The sequence below is a fragment of the Trachymyrmex septentrionalis genome, unplaced genomic scaffold, assembly GCF_001594115.1.
Source record: "Trachymyrmex septentrionalis isolate Tsep2-gDNA-1 unplaced genomic scaffold, Tsep1.0 scaffold196, whole genome shotgun sequence".
Lineage (NCBI taxonomy): Eukaryota > Metazoa > Arthropoda > Insecta > Hymenoptera > Formicidae > Trachymyrmex > Trachymyrmex septentrionalis.
Genome location: NW_017305135.1, coordinates 762,317 through 784,765, shown reverse-complemented (window position 1 = coordinate 784,765; position 22,449 = coordinate 762,317). Strand labels below are relative to the sequence as shown.

The 22,449-nt window shown below is 27.0% G+C and overlaps 3 protein-coding genes across 3 annotated transcripts in view; 2 read left to right on the top strand and 1 right to left on the bottom strand.

The window, feature by feature from the left end:
• The window catches only part of LOC108747151 (uncharacterized protein PF11_0213-like), a 21,916-nt gene extending 11,844 nt beyond the window's left edge, over positions 1-10,072 (top strand). Inside the window, exons 9-10 of the mRNA XM_018484429.1 lie at positions 4,582-9,818; positions 9,945-10,072. Of these exons, the coding sequence (XP_018339931.1) occupies positions 4,582-9,818; positions 9,945-10,072 (5,365 nt within the window). The remainder of the gene's footprint in view (positions 1-4,581; positions 9,819-9,944) is intronic.
• Positions 10,073-17,369: 7,297 nt separating this feature from the next.
• Positions 17,370-20,475, top strand: LOC108747224 (STAM-binding protein-like A). Its single transcript, XM_018484578.1, has 8 exons — positions 17,370-17,735; positions 18,045-18,141; positions 18,315-18,538; positions 18,635-18,811; positions 19,136-19,442; positions 19,580-19,692; positions 20,059-20,161; positions 20,367-20,475. The coding sequence occupies exons 1-8, from the start codon at positions 17,617-17,619 to the stop codon at positions 20,427-20,429; spliced, it is 1,203 nt and encodes a 400-aa protein (XP_018340080.1). The 5' UTR covers positions 17,370-17,616; the 3' UTR covers positions 20,430-20,475.
• A 1,120-nt stretch (positions 20,476-21,595) lies between these two features.
• The window catches only part of LOC108747225 (CDGSH iron-sulfur domain-containing protein 2 homolog), a 1,797-nt gene continuing 943 nt past the window's right edge, over positions 21,596-22,449 (bottom strand). Inside the window, exons 3-4 of the mRNA XM_018484580.1 lie at positions 22,168-22,284; positions 21,596-21,900 (exon numbers count right to left, since the gene is read on the bottom strand). Of these exons, the coding sequence (XP_018340082.1) occupies positions 21,814-21,900; positions 22,168-22,284 (204 nt within the window). The 3' untranslated portion in view covers positions 21,596-21,813. The remainder of the gene's footprint in view (positions 21,901-22,167; positions 22,285-22,449) is intronic.

Below are 22,449 nucleotides of genomic sequence, written 5' to 3'. Positions count from 1 at the left end.
TAAATTTAAAAAAATTAGTTAAAATCGATGCACTATAATCTGAGATACAAGCAAAAGAAAAACGCTGGGTTACAAATACCCGGATGTGTGTAGATAAGAACTGTTAGAAATGTGAGTACTGAGGATTAAAAATGATTTCATCATTATTTATTCCCCTTCGAATCATACAACTTTTGTCTGAAACATTTTTCTCTACCGTGTTTAATTTTCGAGATATTCCAGTATTTTGTTTTAGATGCCCCAGCTTGTATATAGATATATCTTTAAATGCAGATTGAACAACATTATAAACGTTTTTTTATCATAAATATAATAAAAAAATAGGCCAAAAACTTGTGTTTTAGCGTTCATTTAAATTTAATCTTAAAAATTTATAGAACCACTTATTATAATGCAATAATATGTTATTAAAAACTGGAAAAAAGTACATCTTATGTAATATTGCATATGTAGCATGATATAATTTAATTTTAGAATAGATATGTATTATTTATTATAATTAAATAATCAGTAAAATAGTAAATATAGTAAGATAGTAAATTAAGAATGCATTAAATCGCAATAAATATTATTCTTAATAATTAAAATAAATTATCAAACTATATATTTTACAGCTGAGAATTATTTCAAGATTACTATTTAATAAGTTGATTAATTTATAGATTTAACTATAAAATTCTGCTATAATTATTTTTTAAAAATGCAGATACATTTTGCAATTGTATTATAATTGTATTGAAGAATATCATTCATAATTCGTAGAATTGCGAGAAATATTAGAACTATAAGCAGCAATTCTTAAGAAAATCAGGTCACTAATGATTGAATCAAAAGTTGTTCACACACATACGATGCATATTGCGACATAATTAACGAATTAAATTTCATAACGATGTGATGATAGAATGTCATTGTACATTCATCGAATCACTGTATGATACAGTGCGCTTTTGATCATGATCGAGTTCAGTTCGTTTTTGGAGACGTCAATATAAAGTAAATTTTATCGTATATTTACATATGTATATTGTTTACATCTTTCAATTTATTTAACCTAATTTTAAAATTATAAAATTAATCAATTATATAATAAGTGCGTCAATTAATATTTTATTTAACTTATTTAATTTCTATATTTCTATCAAAAAATTGAATATAGCATATTTATTATTTCTCTTAATGCAGCTGTTATTTCATATATTTATTAATATAATTTATTGAATTATCTTAATAACTATTGATCTACATTATTTTAACTTTATTTTTTCGATTGTTACATAATGTATGTTTAAAAATATATTATAATTTATTTTATATTATATAAATATTATTATAACAGTATTATTTTTTTGTACAATAAAAATTTTTGTGTTTACTCAAGAAACGTGATAATATCCGATAGTTGAAAAGAAGTTGATCAATATGTATGAGAAAATTACTTTGTGCCTTTTGACTGTATTGGTAATTGCTCGTTTGGAAGAAGTATCTACTGTTAAAAATGTAGAAACTGCAGATTTATTAAATTCAAGGTAAATAAAATTTGTTATTTTATTAATTAATTAACCCTTAATATACACGATCAGATCATTTTAGTGTCTTTTCTTTTCTCATTTTTTTTTAATGAGATAACTAGAAGTATTAGGCCAAATAATGATCTCTGTTTGTTTCTTTTGTTTTAAATATGTAATTCTTTATGAATACTTTCTAAAGACGTCAAAGTATACGTAAAAATCACTTCATAATTTTTGTATATTCGTGAAAATAATGAAAATTAACCCAGGATACAAATGACCTATCGTGTACTAATAAGAAAAGATTAGAATATCATTGTGTGTACTAAAAATTAAAGTTTAAATAAGAAAAATTCTGATTCTTTTTTTATTCAATTTTATATAAAAGTAGTTCAATTTTTTAAACTGCAGACGTAAAAGTATGTTAGTCGTACTTGCATAACTCTTTGTCAGCAAAATCATTAATGTCATTATCATATTATGTGTCATACACACAATAATCTACTTCGTCACAACAAACTGCTGAATTGAAAATTTTTGATCTGGAGTTGTCTTATTACCTTATATATGATATGAATATAAGATATAGATAAAATAATGTAAAATAAAAAAATATTGCTTAAATGAAAAATAATATCCCATGTATGACTATAAACTAAAAAATAAAATTTCTTATATGATTTAAGTAAATTACCCAAACGATTAAAATTGTTATCAATTTTATTGATGTCTTATTGTCATCTAATTTAGGTATATAATTGTCAAATACTAGATAATATATTATAATTGTTAATACTTATATCTGTTCGCATTGCGTACACTTTTTGAATTTAAATAATCTTCGTTTTTTTTTAATGTCCGAATATACACTGCTCAAAAAAATTGAGGCATAGAAAAATTGTGATCAAAAATTGGCCAACTTTGACTAACGATAATTTTGCAAAAAATTATCGTAGGATAACATTTTTTTTTCTTTAAATTAAAGTTTGAAATTTCTATTTTAAGACGCTATGGCCAGATTTTAAGTTTGATGTATCCCTGCTACTGTAATTCTAAAAAATATGAGGGTCGTGTTTGTCGTATTAAAAATTGCAAAGTTTGACGGAATGCACGGACTTTGTAAAATTTTTTTGGAGAATGACGTTTGCATTGGCATAAAGTACGAACTTACCCCTTTAATTAAAAAAAAAGAAAAAAAAACAAGTCCCTGCAATTTTTTCCGTAAAGTTACAACACTTTAAAGTTAGCCTTGCATTTTTGCACATTGTATTTCTGCGTGTAAATTTCAATAACGCGTGTTGGCTCCGCGTTGCTCGATTACTGCTTACAGTCGATTCCTTATATTAATGCAGACCTTAATTTCTTCCTACGGAATGTCATTCCAGATTTGTACTAGAGCTTGTGATAAGTCTCTGGGATTAACTGGTTGTCTTACTAAATCTCTTAATCTGTGACTCATTATTAAGTACAAATCTACATACACCAAGAAACGTGCAAAATCCATCCGGAAACCTCGTGGTGCATATCCGGTAATGCAAGTAATGCCAGTAGTATATGTAAAAAATGTAAGGGTAATTTCAAAGTGCTGTAACTTTGCGGGAAAAAATCACAGCTTCTCGTTTTTTCTTTTAATTAAAGAGGAAAGTTCGAATTTTATGCCTACAAACAGTATTCTCCAAAAAAATTTTTAAGTCCGTACAAACTTTACAATTTTCAATATGACAAACACACCCTCATATTTTTGAGAGTTACAGTGGTGCATCAAATTTAAAATTTGGCCATAGTGTCTTAAAGTAGAGATTTCAAATCTTAATTAAAAAAGAAAAAAGTTATCCTATGATAATTTTTCGCAAAGTTATCAAAGTTGGCCAATTTGCCCACAATTTTTCTATGCCATAATTTTTTGAGCAGTGTATTTACTTCGTTTTAAATATAAAAATTTTTAGAGATTTCAAGCAATGCGAATAAATCTTATATAAATTATCGTTCAAAAGTTTGGAAGCATTATTTTCTCTTTTAAAACAGTAGTGTCAATACTTCTACAGAAAAATCCAATATGGAAAACTTAACTACTTGTTTTAAATATTCGGCAAACTATTATTTTGTCTAATCATGTTCCAGGAAATATTTTATTTAAAGAATTTTACAAGTAGTCTTATAAATTAGCGAAACAAAGTGAGCAAAATCAATTCTAGTTAACATTTTTATTTGTTGCTAAAAAGTTGTCAAGAAAAACAATTTATTGTTCTGCAAATTTTTTTAAAATCTTAATCTTCCTTTAGCGGAACATCACCTTTTAAGAAAATTGAGGGCAATAATTTTTTTAGCAATTTCTTAACAACAAATGAACAACAAATAAAAATTCTAATTAACAAACGTTAATTAGAATTGATTTTGCTTACTTTGTTCTGCTGACTTATAAGACGTGAATTTTATCGAGTGTATATGCTCAGTAGAACAACAAATCATGATAACGTTAAAATGATGTTAGAATAGATTGTAACTGATTAAAAAATGACTTTTGATTATTAATAATAATTTTGGAGCCATTTGGCGAGACAGACGTCATTCTAATGTCATGAACTTGTGTTCTGCTTGAGATGCTGTTATTCTGTTGTAGAGAAAGAACAAACTTTCGTGGTTTGAGTAAAATATAATTGTTTACATGTTTATTATATTGTTTATCAATCACAATATAATTCACACACACACACACACACACACACACACACACAATCGCGTTATAATAATTATCATTAAAAATGAATAAGTAAAATGCTTCGAATTCGAACAGTTAATTAAAAATAAGACATAGATATTTTAATAAATTAAAAATGTAATGAAAATTCAGATATTAATGATTTTTTAGTAATTAAGAGTTTAAATTATTGTAAATTATAATTTAGTATAGTATATAATTAAAGTTTTATAATTAATATCATTTTATTGTATTTTTTTATAAATTTTCAATTGTTTCCAAACTTTTAAACGGTAGTGTGTATATATGTTTGTAATAAACATGTTAAATAAATTAGCAAGTCTTTCTAAACAAATATTTTATTATTTTTAGATTATCGACAATTCTACCCTATCCATCGTTATATAATGACGAACATCTTATAAAAGATAATTCAAAAAGATCACTCATTTTATTAATGCCAGTTCGACAAACACAAAATGAACATGAAAAGTCAAAGGAAATGGTTCAAAAAACAAAGCGTTGCGATACACGTCGGAGAAATAGATTTTTATTATTATCGACAAAAGAAAATAATAATAGAACGAGAACCGCTAACAAAAATATCAATGTGGGAACCTTCCAGCAAAATTCAAATGATCATACTACAAAAAACACAAAATATTCTCAGAAAAACTCAGCAACATCAAAAAGAATGGTAGCTGCTACAAATGAAGATAAAACTCTTCTACGATCATTTAACGATAATCTAAATGCGAAGGATGTAACTATAAATTTGAAATTTCCAGAAAAGGCAAAGAAATGTAATACAGAAAAATATATTTGTCATTGCGAAGAGGACTGTTCTTCTAGCTCATCAAAAGAAAGTTCTTCAAAAATATTAGGTTCCTCCAAAGACAAACCTGAAAGAATAAATCATCAAAGACTAACAAAACATAAAAACGCAAAAGCAAATATCTTACAACAACAATCGCCAAAATTATATCATGAAAATCCTTATGAATTGCCTTTTTCTAATTTAATCAATTATTTCCCAATACAATCTTATCCAGAAAAAATGAACATCCCGCCTGTACCAATTCTATATGGCATAACGCCAAATGTTTTATCTCATATGGTTGGAAATGAAGGAAAATATGTTGACGTCGGAATCCCTTTTATTCCATTTCAGGACAGGCAAAATTATTTAGTTGAAAATAATCAAGATCAATCGGTTATTCATAAAAAACCGTGCATTTGCTCACCTGTAATAACCGATTCGGTTGAAAGTTCCATGTCAGTTACTAATTCACCTTCGACAGATTATGTTGATGTGATAACTAGTAAGGAAACAACAAATGATCTTGAGTCAAACAATCCAATTGGAGTCACTGAAGAAGATCAAGAACATTCTCCTAAATTAACCACAGAAGTTCCAAATATAGATGCATCAGCTGATTCAGAAACAGAAACTAATTTAAATTATTTGACTGATGCAACGGAAGAAGATGACACTATAAGTCCTTCTAATTTAAAGAAAATTGTGCAGAAATCAAACGATTTTACCGAACAAACGGAAAGAAATCTAGATGATCTTTTTAAGTCAACGACATATTCGGTAGATGATGTTGATACAAGCAGCGTACCATTCGTTACCAATGATATAACAAATGATGGAAAATTTATTAACATGGAAGAATGCATAAAACTATTTGGTCGCGATGTGTGCGTACTCAGTGCAATATCACCAAAAATATTTGCTAAACAGGCACAAGAAAATAATCCCAACAAGTATTCTGCGATTAGAATTCCGGAATATGTCACACAAATATCCCCTAGAGATGACATTAATCATTCAAATAAACTCAAAGCGACTGATCCGTACTTTGCATCGGAGTCATCCACTAATGAAATCAGTAAGTCAAATGTTAATGTAAATGAATATCTTGAATCAACAAGTATAAAACCAAATGCTGATATCGAGGAAGCTTCTCTGCGTCAATTTCATCCAGAATCTACGAAACAGATTTCTAAGTCAGATATTAATTATGATAAAAATACACCGTTTAATACTGTAAAAAATACACATACTTCAATCAAGAAATTGATGGATCCGACAATTGACAAAACTACGACGACGGGAAAAAGAAAATTATTAGGAAAAAGTAAAAATCATAAAACTAAATTATTGTTAAATCCAAATGATGAGAAAATAATAAATCCAACATCAAGTGAGAAAGTTCTTTACTTTACTCCTTCATATGAATCTAACAGTGATGAAGAAGCAAATAATTCGAAAATTAATCAACAGAATCAGGTAACAAAATCTAATTCAAATACTTCTCAAGAAGAGACAACAACAGTTATTAGTTGCGACTTTAAATCCGATCCTAAAAAGCAAGATAGAAACTGCCTAAAAGAATCAAATACGAATATTTATTCTAAAAAGAAAACCCCTCAAGAACATTTTGAAGAAGAAACTACAACTAGCTCTAATTCCAAAACTAAAGATAATTTTGTAGAGGAAATAAAAAAAGAAATAATAGGAATAGAAACCAGCATCAAACCAGAAGAGGTTCCTCAAGAACAATCTACGACAATGCAATATTTCAACGACAAAAAATTAAGTAATTTAAACAATAAGGAAAGTACCACCAATAATATCAAAACGATCGATTCATCAACAAATAAATTACCATTTTGTGATAATACCTTGCTTTTAAATTCTATCAGAAAGGTCATTAATGACTTTACGTCGAATACTCGTTTAACTAAAACAAAAGATTTTGATGAAAATATTCTTCAGACGCAAGGTAAAAATTTACTGCCAGAAATTCTGCAAGTTCCGAATTTAAAGGACATCTTGTCGATGCCGCAGATAGAAAATACAATCGTAGACAAAGTAAAAGATGTTTTATCCTACGTTACAGCTATTCCTAGAAAAGATTTCACAAACGATTGGTCACATGGTGTAATTAAAAACACTCTACACAGCATATTGGGTACACTTTCTGGTTTTCATCACAAACTTTCACCAATGATGCTCGAAGAGCATCAATTTAAAGATGGACAATGGAAAACCAATTTAGTGACCTTAGCACCAATTTTGAACCAAAAGTTATCGATAGCAATACCGAAAAATTTGCGTGAAAGCATCAAAGAGCTTTTAAACTCTCCGGCAATTGCATCGCAAATAGACCAGAATATTGTGCGGAATATAATCGTACAAAGTGTGAAAAATAATTTATCTAACGATAAAGATGATGAAATAGATGATTTGATAATTCATGCACTAAATGACATTCTTCAGATGTCAAAAAATTCAGAAGATACGTTAGAACAAAGTAACGAAATTATTAGTGACGAGGCAGATATGGATATGATTAATATGCAAGAAATATCAACAAGTAATTACAAAATAGAAAACAATATTGATAATTCAATATTGAATAGCAAACAGAATCTTGATGTGAAAAAACAAGATACAAAAATAGACAATAAAGAAATACATACCACAGATAATCAGAAAGCTAAGAAATTAGAAAATAATGCAAACATACTGACTATTTCTGAATTTCCGCAAATATTACATTTATATGAGAAAAAAGAAAAAGAGGAATCAACAAATGAAGATAAAATAAAAGAAGACATTAGAGATCAAACTTTAAAAAAGATAGATGGACAAGATGATGCAGAAAAAGAAATAGCTGAATCACTGAAACCCAAAATAATTTATCACAAAGCTATTTTACAAAATAATCTTGGCGTATTAGAGCCAAATTCAACAGAAGCTGGACAATACACAAAAAATCATCCTATCGATAAAGAAAGTAATAAAGAAACAATAACGATAAGGAATTTTATACAAAAAACACCCAATTACGTATCGGATAATAAAATTTTAGAAAATATAGTAGTAGGAGCTAAAGATGTCGAAGAAAAAGTAAATCATACATTAAATGGAAACACATTGACTGCTACAACTAATAACATTGATCCACTAATAATATTAGAAAGAATTAAGTTTAATTTTCCACCAATAAAGTATTATTCGCCTGAGATTTTAAAATATGCAACAAATCGTATCGATGATAAAAATGTTGAAATTACAACAGCGCCCATGAACTTTATACAAAAATCTTTATCCAATTATACACAGGACGACATGCCTTTGCAAAATACAGCAGAAACTAAAGACGAAAATAAAATAGAATATCTAACTACTACAGATGCTAATTTAATTTCATCCACAAATGAAGAATATAGACCTAGAATTATTTCTTTAACAGATAATATTTTAGAACCGCAACAGCAGAATTTGATAGAAAATAATATTATTAAAATCCACGAAGTTACTACGGAGATTCAAAGAACTTACGCAAAAACTACGTACTTCAAGGCAGGACTTTCTGGTGATGATAGTTCAAGAACTAATTCGCCTTCATTAACTGGTGAAACTACAAATATATCTATAAATAACGATAATGAGAACAGTAATGGCAATAGCGATAATGATAATAACAATCTAATTAACAAGATAAATAATAATGAAGATATCGCAAAAGCAAAAAAAGTTATCGTTTCTTCTTCTAAATCGGCTGCCTTAAACGATATCTACTCTGCTCAGTTATTTCCTTCATCAATTGCTTCCGATGATATCTCAGAGCTTCAGAAATCGCAACTTTATTACATCAATGATGGCGTGAAACTACCGCTAGAGATAAAGAGATTGGAAGATGGTTCTTATGCATTATTGATCTCCAAAAATGTATGCGAGCAGATTCTAACACGAAAATGTCCCTGTTGCGTGCCGCTGCAAGGACATATAATTCGATCATCAAAAAATCATCAACAAGATGTGCATGCGATGACAACAAATACGGAAAAGAAAGATCAAGAAAATATATTAGGAAGTAACAGTTTTCCATTTCAACCATCTAATACAGCGACGAGAAGAAACGCCTTGAGAATACAAAATTTAAAGAAAGAAAAAGAAGAAAAAGAAATAAATAACGAGCACCATTTATGGAAACCAAATGATGATAATTTCGCAATGATTTCAATGCCTGTCATCGATTTCGCAAAAAAATATAATTTATTGCTTGATTTCAATGAAGAAAGAGTATTATTAAATAAAACCGAATTGCAAAACAAAATACTAAATTATAAGTCAATAGTAAACTCCGTAGAAGGATTTAAACGTCAATCAGACGAAAAGAATGTTAATAATTATGACAATATAAAAAAAAATGGATTATTGGATGAAAACAAATTATTGTATGAAAATAACGACGCAATTGATGAATTTTCAGATTTGATAAATTCTCGCAAGAAAAAGAATATTCCAAATATGAATTTCCCAATATCTCCAAGTACTAAAAAATGTTTTAATTTGAGAAAGAATTCTGAAGAATTTGAAATACAAAAGGCAGATACAGAAAAGAATCAGTCAAAAATAGATCAAGAATTAAAGCTATCTGAAGTTGAAAATACAAACAATGTTCAAAATGTGAATATTGTAAATTCCGAAAATCAAGGGAACCCTGTTCTTAAAGAAATTAATATTTCTGAAGAATCCAAAATGAGTAAAGAAGAAGAAAAATCGGACAAATTATTGGATACTGCAGAAGGTAATTAATATAATTTAATAAAAAGATAAGAAATATGTAAGATAACTTTGTTTTAGGAAATAAGATTTTTCATGAAAAGGAAGCTTAAAGCAATAAAATTGATTAATAATAACTACAACGTTTCAGAAAATTTTAGAGGAAATATTGGAAAGCCGTATAGATATCAACGAAATGCGAATTACGTTGAAAATAAAAGAACAGAACTAGTAAAATCGATGCTTTATTGGCTTAAAGGACTTTTCGTAGATAATTAAGCGGTAAAGAATGAGATTTTGAAAGCTCCAAAAAATATATACATATACAATGTGTATATAACACATCAATAATGTAATACTTATTACAATACTTTTTATATATAATATTTAATAATCTTTATAAATATTGTATAATATTCAATTGTATCTTTTGGTTGCTATATATTTTATAATTTATAATAATTAAAATTATTTTTGATAACGTTAAATATTATTAATTAAAATGTAATAATTCTTTCTTAATTATTAAAATTTAAAATAAGAATTTTTAATTTAATTCAATTTTCACTTCCCCTTTCTAGTCACAAATGGTACTATGGTAACATAGAGCTCTATCTATTCTTTACGTTTTTTTTTAATAATCAGTTTTAACCATTTTTAAGGCAACACATTTACGAGATATAACATGTTTTCACAATAATTTATTGTTGTTATTCGATATACTTTGATATATATTTGATCTATATTTGACACAATTAATCGTAGATTCGTTACCTCAATAAAAAAATTTCTGACTCACCAATTCGATACGCAACGAGCGGAATTATTTAGCCAGATATCTGCGATGCTACTGTAACACACAAACATAAAATCCTAATTAAAGAAAAATGCTCAAAATAATCAACATTTCAAAAGATTTATATATAATTTTTACGCGCTTAATTCAAACTTTTTATTCAGTTTTCAATTACATATTTTATTACAAACTTTTATTACAAAACACTTGTCGATTTACGTGGAGCATATGTTCCACGTAATTTTTTTGATTGAAAATCGCATTAATAAAATCTGTTAGTAAAAAAAAAAAACGTTATCAAAATACCTGCGTATGTAAAAATATTTATTTTACATATTTGTACAAAAACACAAATAGTGAAAGTTTAGAAAAAAAATACCGCGCACAAAAAGGGATTATTTACCGCGTAGAAAAACTACGTATAAAAAGTATCGCGAGAATTGGAGGAATGAGTGTAGAATATAATTATCTATTTTCCAAAAAAATCTTTAAAACAAGAATAAACTTTCATAAAATTTTGAAATGGTTTCTCTCTTTTTTTAATTATTAACTTAATTATCAAGATTGTAAAAAAGAAGCTCGAACAAAGAAAAATGGGAAAGAACTGTTATTTGTGAACGCAGATAAGAAATAATACTCATTCCAAGGTTGTTCCGCCGATGCCTGATATCTCTCTCAGACCACCTCCTCCTCTCAAGATTGGATTGTCATTCTCTCGCACAGGACACTCGCGAAAAGTACTCGCGGATAATATACTACAATCGCGCGCGGACTAATCATTAATTAAGTCTTTCACGCGATTCTACGGCACTCCACGTTATTAAACTCATGATGGGATGGGAGTCGTAAAAAATTTATTAGTCCGAAAATTTTAACGACACTCCCGATGCAAACGCGCGACGTGACGAACCGGCTGCGATTCGTTCATTTTTATTTAAATCGGCGACGAAGGTGCGTTAGTTTCCCCGTCATTGGATTTTTACACAAAGAGAACAATTTTGCTTAAGTATCTAAAAATTTAGTTAAATACATAATACGCTATTATACATACATTTAGATAAATCCGGAAATTTTTCTTAAGACACTTAAGAAAAGCCGTTTTTTTTTTGTGTATTTCCTCAAGGTACTGAGTTCTCCTACCTCATCAAGGTCGTTGGAGGGGAGATATCTTAAAAATATATATATAATGTTATTGATTTACTTTTAAATATGTTATGAATATCGGGCACATGTTAGTTCATTATCATTTGCGAAGCAAATTCAGGACAAACAAGTAGAAAAAATGAATCTTTTATTATAATGTCTGTAAGATTAAGATATCAATCGAATAGGCCAGATATTAGTAAAAAAGAAAAATAATCCTTCTATTATTGGTTTGTTATCATAGCCGGCAGACAATCACGATAAAGTTATGCTCGATTTCATCGTTTACGCGAAAATGCACGAAAACGAGAAATTATTCGCAAACTGTATATATTGCGTTATTTTCACACATATAAAGATATTTATTAACTCTTGTTATACACACTTTTTTTCCTACCATTGATATATACACTTGAGTCTCTGGGACCCCATCCATATTTATTACCATAATTTCCGTAAAAATAGACATAACGTATTTCAATTAATTTTTTCTTCAATTAATAGAGAATTGATTAAGGAATAAGTCCATGTATAAAGTCGATAGAAGTAAGGAATTTCGAGATATATTAGATTCAAAGAAAAAGAAAAATTTAGAAACATAAAAAAATTCCGATTTAGCAAATTGTATTGGGATTTCTGGAACTCCCCGCAATTGTGTATAGTAAGGATTAACATTGCTCTTTTTGTAACACATATTATACCGTTCAAAATGTATATCTATAATATTTAGATAAAAACAAAAAATATTAAACAAGGTCAAGCCAAAGATGCTTGACAATTTAAATTAATATTTAATCGGACATACAATTTAAAATACGTTTCGTATAATAGATAGTTACATATTTAAACAAAAGAAAAATTTTATCTTAACGAAAAATAAATATCGTCCACAATTATTGTAAAACAATTATGAATCTTCTTCTCCATCGTGTTTCAATTCTAAACAAATACATCGTATGAAATATATAATATATATTCGTAATTCACATGATTGACTTGATCCATTTACGAATAACTAACAACCATGCAAATTAGTAATCCTGTGCTATGAACGAATGTAAAATACATCTCGTATTATATCTAACACTTGTCGTGATTGCGATCTGAAAAGAAATACTAAAGATATTATTCAGAGTAGCACTGCTACCTGCCCGCATGAACGTTCGAAGTTGAATGATAACGCATCGACGATCGGACGATGTCGACATACGTAAATAATGAGCTACCCGCCTGCTGCACCGCGCAAAAACAAACATCAAGGCCACGCGCCAACCGTGCTACATTTGAAAAAAAAAAAACAAGGTTTTGTAAAATTTTCACTCTGAATTTTCTGTTTTATACAAACAAATTTTACTTAATTATCACACTTCAATTATATATCATTATTGCCTTAATTATTACATAGTTCCTCTTTAGTTTCATAAATCGTGACATTATTTAAAACACCGATTAAATTTCTAAATTTTTACTAAAATAAAACTCATATATCTGTCTAATTTGTGTGTAACAATATAAATTTTCTGTTAATAATTGCTGAATAAATATCTGTTTATCGCTAGTATTAAAATATGAATAATTAGAAAGTAAAATCATTAAACTGTGAAAATTAATAATACATTATATTATATTATGTATTATATTATACGAGGTTCGGTCGTATTTAAAAAATAAAGATATTTGAAACGCATTTTATTAAAAAAGATGAAAGAGTTATTTAAAAGTTATTATTTTAATAGTCTTAGTATACATGTCTGGATCATTCGTGCCCTGCCCATTTTTTTTTTTTTGAAATGCTAAGAGCACCTGGCTAAATATCGATCTTTTTTCTATTGCTAAAAAAAAGTTTGGCATCTAAAGAATAAGTTTTGTGCGTTATCGGTCTCGATTCGTGCGTATCCTCTAACTGGCATAATTCCAAAGTTCACCTCTGGGTCGCAAAGAGTGTACATTTTCTGTAACTAAAAAAATTTTTTTTTTTTAAAACTTCAACTAATTCTCAGTTATATTATGAGAATATTTCGCGAATTATTAAAAAAAGAATTTAGCCCTAAAACAACGTACATATTAACCCTTAATAAACGCGATTTTTTGTACCTTTGTTCTAAATGTTGTTAGTAATATTATATATTACATTGTCTGTAATATTATAGATAACATTTTCCTATAACAAATTATAAGTTTTTTTTAACACAATAGCAATAATAAAATTCATTGTTTTAAAATGTAAATGTAATATATCTTCAATTTTTATAACCATTCATGTATATTAAAAAAATATTTTCAGATTACTCAATAACTAAACTTTTTGGATAGCCGACACTTGAACTATTTTTTTCCTTGTAGTTTGGAATGTCAATTTTAAAATACTGAACCACACTTTTCCTTTAAACATTTTTGTTTCAGAGTTTTATATTTTTATATGAAACAGTGCATTTTTCTAATTTCATTAACTATATTTAGTTACAATAATTTATCTACAATTTGTTATGAATATATAACTGCACAAATACTTTCTAAAGACGTCAAAATATATGTAAAAATTGTTTAATAATTTATATACACTTGCAAAAGTGATGAAAATTAAGACAAGACACGAATAACCGTACGTGTGTATTAAGGGTATCCAAAACTAACGTGTGTGTGTGTGTGTGTACTAAGGGTTAAATAACTTCTTCTGAACTTATTTCTTAACCCTTAGCACACTTAGTTTTGGGCAACCTTACGTAATTCGCGTTCTTAGATATTTCATTTTCATAAATTAATGCGACACCTGGAGCGATTCGTATCACACTTCCGTCTCTCTCGCTTTTCGCCGCGCGGCACCACCCTTCGCCGTTCAGACGCGACGTTCAACTGTCGCGTATGAAAAATATTTACGGTTTATTCATTTATTCATATTTTACAATTTATATGATTTTGACAAACGGGTATCGTCGAACATTTCGCGCTTTGCTTTGTGGCATCTCTGGCACTTCAGTTCAATCCTATTTACTTGTATGGTTCTTTTAAATGTAATTAATAATTATTTGCGTGGGATTTTTGATATTCCAACATTATGTCACAATTTTCATTATTCTTTTTAATAATTTAATATTTAAATAAAGATTGATAAAATATTCTATATATATATATTCTTTATTTAACATTTACATGTAAATTTTTTTAATACTGTGAAATAATTTGCGCTAAATACAGCTTTGGCTAAAAGTATTAAATATCTTGTTAATCATTATTTCATCTTTCAATTAATAAATTAACTTAAGACACTACTGCAAATTATCTGTGTTTCAGAAATTCTTTAAACTTACGTATAATGCTGATCATGGGTCAGTAAAATAACTGTTTATTTAACGAATTATTTAAAATAAAAAATATAAAATAAATTCCAAAAACTTATTTAAAACATAAAATCGTAGGAATCGATAAAAACTGATACGACTTGTTTAAATATCACGTAATATTTAATTTATCTCAAGTAATAAAATGATGCCATACGTTATCAGTAATTATAAAAATTATGCCCACTCGAGTGAAGAAGGGAGAGGAAATGGGGAATGTTTCACACATAAAAATATATATAAATGTATATATAATTATATAAAATTATATATAATTATATGTAAAATATTGTTTTCCATTAAGTTTTTAGCATATTTGAAATATTTATTTATACTAAAAAATATGCTAATAATTATTAATCATATTTATTATTATATCATGCCAATTTCATTTTAATTTTTGTAAAACCTTATTAATCGAGAATGGATTAAAATTGATCGAAATTTTAAGCCAATTGAATCCAATTGAATAAAAAAAAATTTGTATTTAATCTAATTCATTTGGATTAAAATACTGCATTTTCTATTCACAATTTTGAATTGAGCAATAATCACGACGCATAGAAAAATCTAATATTATTATTTTTTTTATTAAAAGGTATAGAAATGTGCTTTATGTAGTTTATATAAATGAATAAAAACACATTTGGATTGAAAAGGATATATTTTCATATTTGTTAACGCGTATTTCTAAAAATCTGAATCTATTTCAATTTGTATTTCAATCCATTTTTATTAATTGCTCGGAAAAAAATGTTATTATTATATATATATATAAACATATTTTATATATATAAAACATTTTTTCCCGGGCTATTAAATATTTTCTATTACTTTTTACTTTTACTTACATACAATTATATACAAATTGACTAAATTTTTCCTTTTATTATAGTTCATATATTTATAACGTAGAACTTCGAAAGAATATAGTAAAATGTCAAAAACGCAAACTTCAGATTGTGTATTTAGAAAATACTTTAGAAAAGAAAAGAAAAAAAAATAAAACAATATACCTGAATATATTATAATACTTTTTCCTAGCTTATAAACAATAATTTTTTATTTTATTGCACATATAATAAAAATATATATCAACATTTCATTCTAATTGTTATAGTCCATATTATATTCTATCGTAATATATTCACAGATCCATTAAACATCTCAAATTAAAATTAATCCTTCGTGAATCAAGTAAAGTGAATATATGTATATACTTAGTGAATCATATATGATGTATATGTAATGTATATACCATATATGCTATACTTTACGTACCATAAGTATACTATAATATTATAGATTTAGTCTGGGAACGTAACTCGCAACTCTACTTACTTGTAATAGCAGCTTGCGCTTAAAATTGTAGAAGTTTACATTTTACTGGTATATCACACTTCACCTGGCTCTCTCTCTCTCTCTCTCTCTCTCTCTCTCTCTCTCTCTCTCGCGCGCGCGCGCGCGCACAGGGATAAAAAATTAGATTCCGAAATATAACCCCAGCAAACGAGAACGGATTGAAATGAATTGAAATGGATTCAGATTTTCAGAAATATTGATTCACGAATGTTAAAATGAATGCTTTTCAATCCTGAATGCATGTTTATTCATTTATAGAAATTGCATGGAGCTCTATGCCTTTCAATCTAAAAATAATATTAGCTTTTTCAAAATTTTGGATAGGAAATGCAGTTTTTCAATTCAATTGCATCTAATTGAATCGAATTGAATCCAATTAAATAAAAAAAAAGTTTTTGCTATTTAAAATATGTGTGTGCATTTGGATAGAAAAAAATTTCAATCCATTTTAATCCATTCTTGTTTGCACAACAATGAAGTCATAGATAAGTTGTCTGAAGCAGGGTTCCTTTTTTCAGAGTGTTCTGTCGCACTCCCGAAAACAGTTAGTAGCAATTATAATTGCGTATGCAATAAAAATACGATGATTATATATTTCGAAACCTCGAAAAACACGACAAATTACGTCAAACAGTTTGAAAATTTCTTAAATTTGACGCGTGGTGGCGCCTGAGGTATTAAGGCCGATATTTCATGTGTCATATGACAAAGTTTTTCAAGCTTGTTGATTGGCTGCAGAATATAGAGATTCTTATCTCTATATCTTGCAGTCAATCAACAAACTTGAAAGCTTGTCAATTCCAAGGGCACTGGACAAACAGAGAGAAAAAAAGAGACGGAAAGAGAGAGAGAGAGAGAGAGAGAGAGAGAAAGAGAGAGAGAGTGCGCAAGATTCGACAAGAGACTAGAGTGCGCTAGTATAGTATTGCCAGTTCATTGGATACATTGTGCATCTGTGCATACTTATTGAATTTGCTATTAAACGTCAACGAGCACGAATTGCACACAGTTTCAAGTGCGACTTGGATCTTAATTAGAACTTAAATAATTAATATTTTTTAACATTTTTTGTCATGTTAAACATTAAAATGACGCCCAGAAAGAGATCTATAATATTGAAACATTGAGAAAAGATTTTTCAGCCATTTGTTAATATTGGAAGTTTAACTGAACTAACCTACAAGATGGACAAAACTAATCAGTCTTTGAAAGAAATGAGTATGATAGATCCTAAGGAACGAATCAAAGCTCTTACAGATCATGCTTCGAGAGTAGTAATTGATCCGAATATTGCGCCTAAAAGGTAAGAAATATATTTATCATATGCAATTAATAAAATATTACTAGAAAAAGTTACTTCAAAATTTTTTTAAATTTATTAAAATTAAAAAAAAGATTTTTATGAACAAAAAGAATTAGAATTCAAATGTCTGACTGTAAAATTTTTAAAATTAAAAAGTATCTTTTTTATATGTTTATTATAAAAATATATGATTGTTTTACTACAAAAATTTATGCATAAATATTATAAATATTAATAAAAATATTGTAATAATAATTGCCAATATTCAGTTTCAAAAACTATTAAATTTTTTAATGTCTTTAATTTTAGATATTATCGTACAGGAGTGGAAATGGTCAGATTAGCAGACATGAATATGCAAGATGGCAGTTATGAAAATGCTTTTACACTATATATGAAATTTATAATATAGGTAATAATTAATAATAACTTGTTATGTGTTGTATATAATAAACATATTTTTAAAGATTGATATGAAATGTATAAATTTAATATATTTTTAAGAAATATTTATGTTATTACTAATTATTAAAATAATATATTTTTATAATTTTATTGCTAAATATTTCGTATTGCAATAGACTTTTTGTGGATAAAATAAGGGGCCATCCGCAATATAATAGCGTATCAGCCAAGGATAAAGCAATCAATAAAGATGCTCTACGAATAGTCATTCCTAAAGCTGAAAAACTGAAGAAACAGTTATTAGAGCAATATCAAGCAGAGTTCGATAAGTATTTAGAGGATTTGAAAGAAAGAGAAAGGATTGAAAGAGAACGTTTGAGGCAAGAAGAACTTCAAAGGTATATTTAATTATCTTATATGTTTGTTACAGTAAAAGCATGAAATTAATCATTTTTATTAAGAAATTGATTTTATAATATTATACATTTGTTCAGGCAAAAAGAAGAGGAAAACAAGAGGAACAAAATGGCTGCTCTAGCTGCTGTCAAAGTGGCTAAAACTGCTATTACTGTAAATGTACCAATGGAGACAAAACATTTGCCTTCCATTGCACCAAAAACTGTGATAAATCTTGCAAACGATGATAAAGCATTAAAGACCTCCAAAGAAATGTAAATCTTATTATATATAAAATAAAGCTTTATCTTAATAGTTATATGTAAGGTTTAATATTAAATAGTTATATTACTTTTATAGTTTAATATAGTAAAATGCCAAAAATAAATATATTTTCCTGTGTTTAAAATATCTAATATGGGAACTTTCCAGCAAAAGATACAAGTTGACATAAAAGTCATCTTGTCCTTGTTCGATAATCAGTAAAAAACAAAAATGGAATGACTTGTGTCGATTTGTGCCTCTGTTGGAAAGCTTCCAATATAAATATATGTTAATATTCAGATATATACATTTATTGTGATGTTTAATGTTTTCAGAAAAACGCCGACAGTGGATCGTTCTACAAAACCTTCATTATTGACGAGCAACGGATTATCTTTGCGCGACATTATTCTGCCAACCAAATTAATGCACAACTTTCTGATGCTTGCTTTCAGCAACACAACAAGCAATAAAGAAACATGTGGCATTCTGGCTGGGCGATTGGAGCGAAATAAATTGATGGTAACACATTTATTGATACCAGAACAAACTGGAACTCCAGATTCTTGTACTACACATAACGAAGAAGATATCTTTGATTATCAAGATCAGCATAATCTTATCACTCTCGGTTGGATTCATGTACGTAAGATTTACTTTGTATGTTCATTTATAACTTTACTTTATTGAAAAATTGCAAAAAGATTTATTTATTTTTAATTTGTTTATCTTAAACATATAATTGTGTTAAACATGTAACTGTGTATTATATATTATAGACGCATCCTACGCAGACTGCATTTTTATCAAGCGTAGATCTTCACACGCACTGTGCTTATCAGTTGATGATGGCAGAAGCTATAGCGATAGTTTGTGCACCGAAATATGATGAGTATGTATGAAAAATATATTTTGTGTATTTTGTATCATACTAAATCCTTCAAAGAGTTTTAATCATTTAATCATTTAAATATTTAGCAACTGAATTATGAACCAGTCTCCTTAATATACATGCTTCCTCTTTAAATTCCTTAAATGTAAATTTTATGATTACTTATTTTGTAATAATTTTTTATTTGCATAAAACTTGTTAATTACTTCAGTGATGAAGTTTATTTGCATTAATTTCCCTACATACAATTATTAAAAGATATAGATAGGAATAAAATATAATTGTTTTAATTATTAATTTAGAATTAAATTAAAATTTGTTTTGTATTTGCTATAATTTTTATGAGAAATGAAATTTTTTTTACAGAACAGGGTTCTTTATCTTAACACCTGATTATGGTTTGGATTTTATCGCAAATTGCAGAGAAACAGGATTTCATCCACATCCTACTGAACCACCATTATATATAGTAAATATATCATAGTTAATCTATTCAATAACAATGTTAGTTTTCATGATTAATAATAAAATGTTGAACTAGTTTATACAATTTTAAAAAAAAATGTAATATTGATACTATACAGTAATAAAATAAATAGATAAATGTTAATAATATATTTAACAATTTTAGCTCGTATCCTGAATACTCATTGTGTGCATTTTAACTGTTTTAGAAAGCAAGACACTACAAATTGGATATAATGGCACTCCAAGTCGTGGATTTACGAAGAAAATGATATATCTCAGATACGAGATAATTATATATTTTACTGAAAAATATTTTCAATTAATTTCTTTTGGAAAATAGCAATTTATAATAAAAATCGCGAATCTCTTATTACGCAATTACATAATTACACAATATTGAAAATCTATGACCAGTGAACAATTAATTTAATCAATGAAAATGCTATGAAACTTATTAATATTTAAAAAAATGCGTTATATTTAACGTTTATATAAGATTTAATATATGATTGTAGCAAACAGACAGAAGATACATAAGAAGAATCATTACAAATTATCATCGGAAGTTAGTATAAAATGAAATTATTATAATGAATTAATAATCATTAACTTCTGAATTACAAAACAAAATATTTACATGTTTGATAATAGCAGTGTAGAAATACAAATAATGTATTTGTATTTAATATTTTCTTACTTTAATCAAAAAAGCTTTATTATAAATACATTTACAATTATTAAAAAAGCGAAATCAAATGTACATTTAAGTACATAATATAATATTTGTTATGTTAATATTTTATCTTGTTATTTATGTGTATACTGTAGTATAAAATTTGATATTTGATTTTGTTTTGTTTATATATATTATAACACATTCTCTTAATTTCTGCTTGAAATATATTTCTAAAAAAGATATAGAATACATTTTACAGATTTTTCATGCTTTTAATTAAATGAAGAGACAAAGTTTAATAATAAATATGTTATTTTCATAATTAATCAGCATTTAATTTCATTTTAAATATTTAATCATTTTGATTTTTTATTATTAAACTTAATTTTTTGTTTAAATATTACATTTAATAAATTTTTTATTATATAATTTCTTGTTTGTAAATCATCGATTTAAACAAATTTCAAGTTAAAATAGATATCTTACTGTTTTGCATAAAAGATGCTACTTGAAGTTCATCGTGCCTTTTTGAAAATAACAAGTGTTCACAAAAAATATTACATTCTAATATCTTATGTAAAAATATATTACAAGATGAACGGAAGACATCACATCAGGCAGAATGCTTTGTATATATTAATCTTACTGAAAAATAATGATAGGTGGGATATATACGAATTAGAATTATTTATTTATCTTGTTTTAATTATATTAATCGTTTATTCATTAAATAATTATGCATAAGAATAAAAGGACCCACTGAATATATTATGGAAATAAATTTATTTATAAACCTTCCCTTAAAAATGAGGTGTCTTAAAAAATAAATTGGCAGACGTTTTGTAAAATTTATCTACAGAGGGGGATAAAGATTCATCTATTTGATCCTTCCTCATATTTATCTACAACATGATGAGTAAGTAGCTATCTTACAGCGATGAAAAATTACCAATGGTAATTAGTCAATATGTTTGTAATTAGTCTTTCTTCGTGACGATGAGTGGACCCACATTGTCATTGAACTCTTTGTTATGACGTCCATGAGTACCGTCACAGTATGGCCACTATGAATAAAAAATGATTAACAAAAATGAGACATATATATGGAAGATCTTATTATATATATATCAACACTTTTAAAAAGTTATTTTAGAGAATATAATTAATGGATATTCATAAGAACATCTTCTAATTAAAAAATAATTAGGAATAACTTTTGATTTATTTAATCACTTGTTTCTCTGTTTCCTTGTAAAAAACAAAATAAAATATTAAATTGCATAATTTTTTTCTGATCTTAGGATTTCGATTCCTATACAAAAAGAACTTACATTTTCAGACCTCCAACAGCGACAAAATACAGCTTTTTCAGAGATATCTTCGATATCAACAGTATCCACTACTTTTGGAATATCTTTTTTTACTTTGAGATTAACACGACCATGTGGCTATAAAATAATTAATTTACATTATATTACATGGAAGTAGATGGAAAAATTAATCAAATTATAAATATATCATTAAAATTATAATAATATTATATATATATATATACATTATAATTTTTTTTACAATTTCAATATTTTTATAAAACGGAATAAATATAATATTAA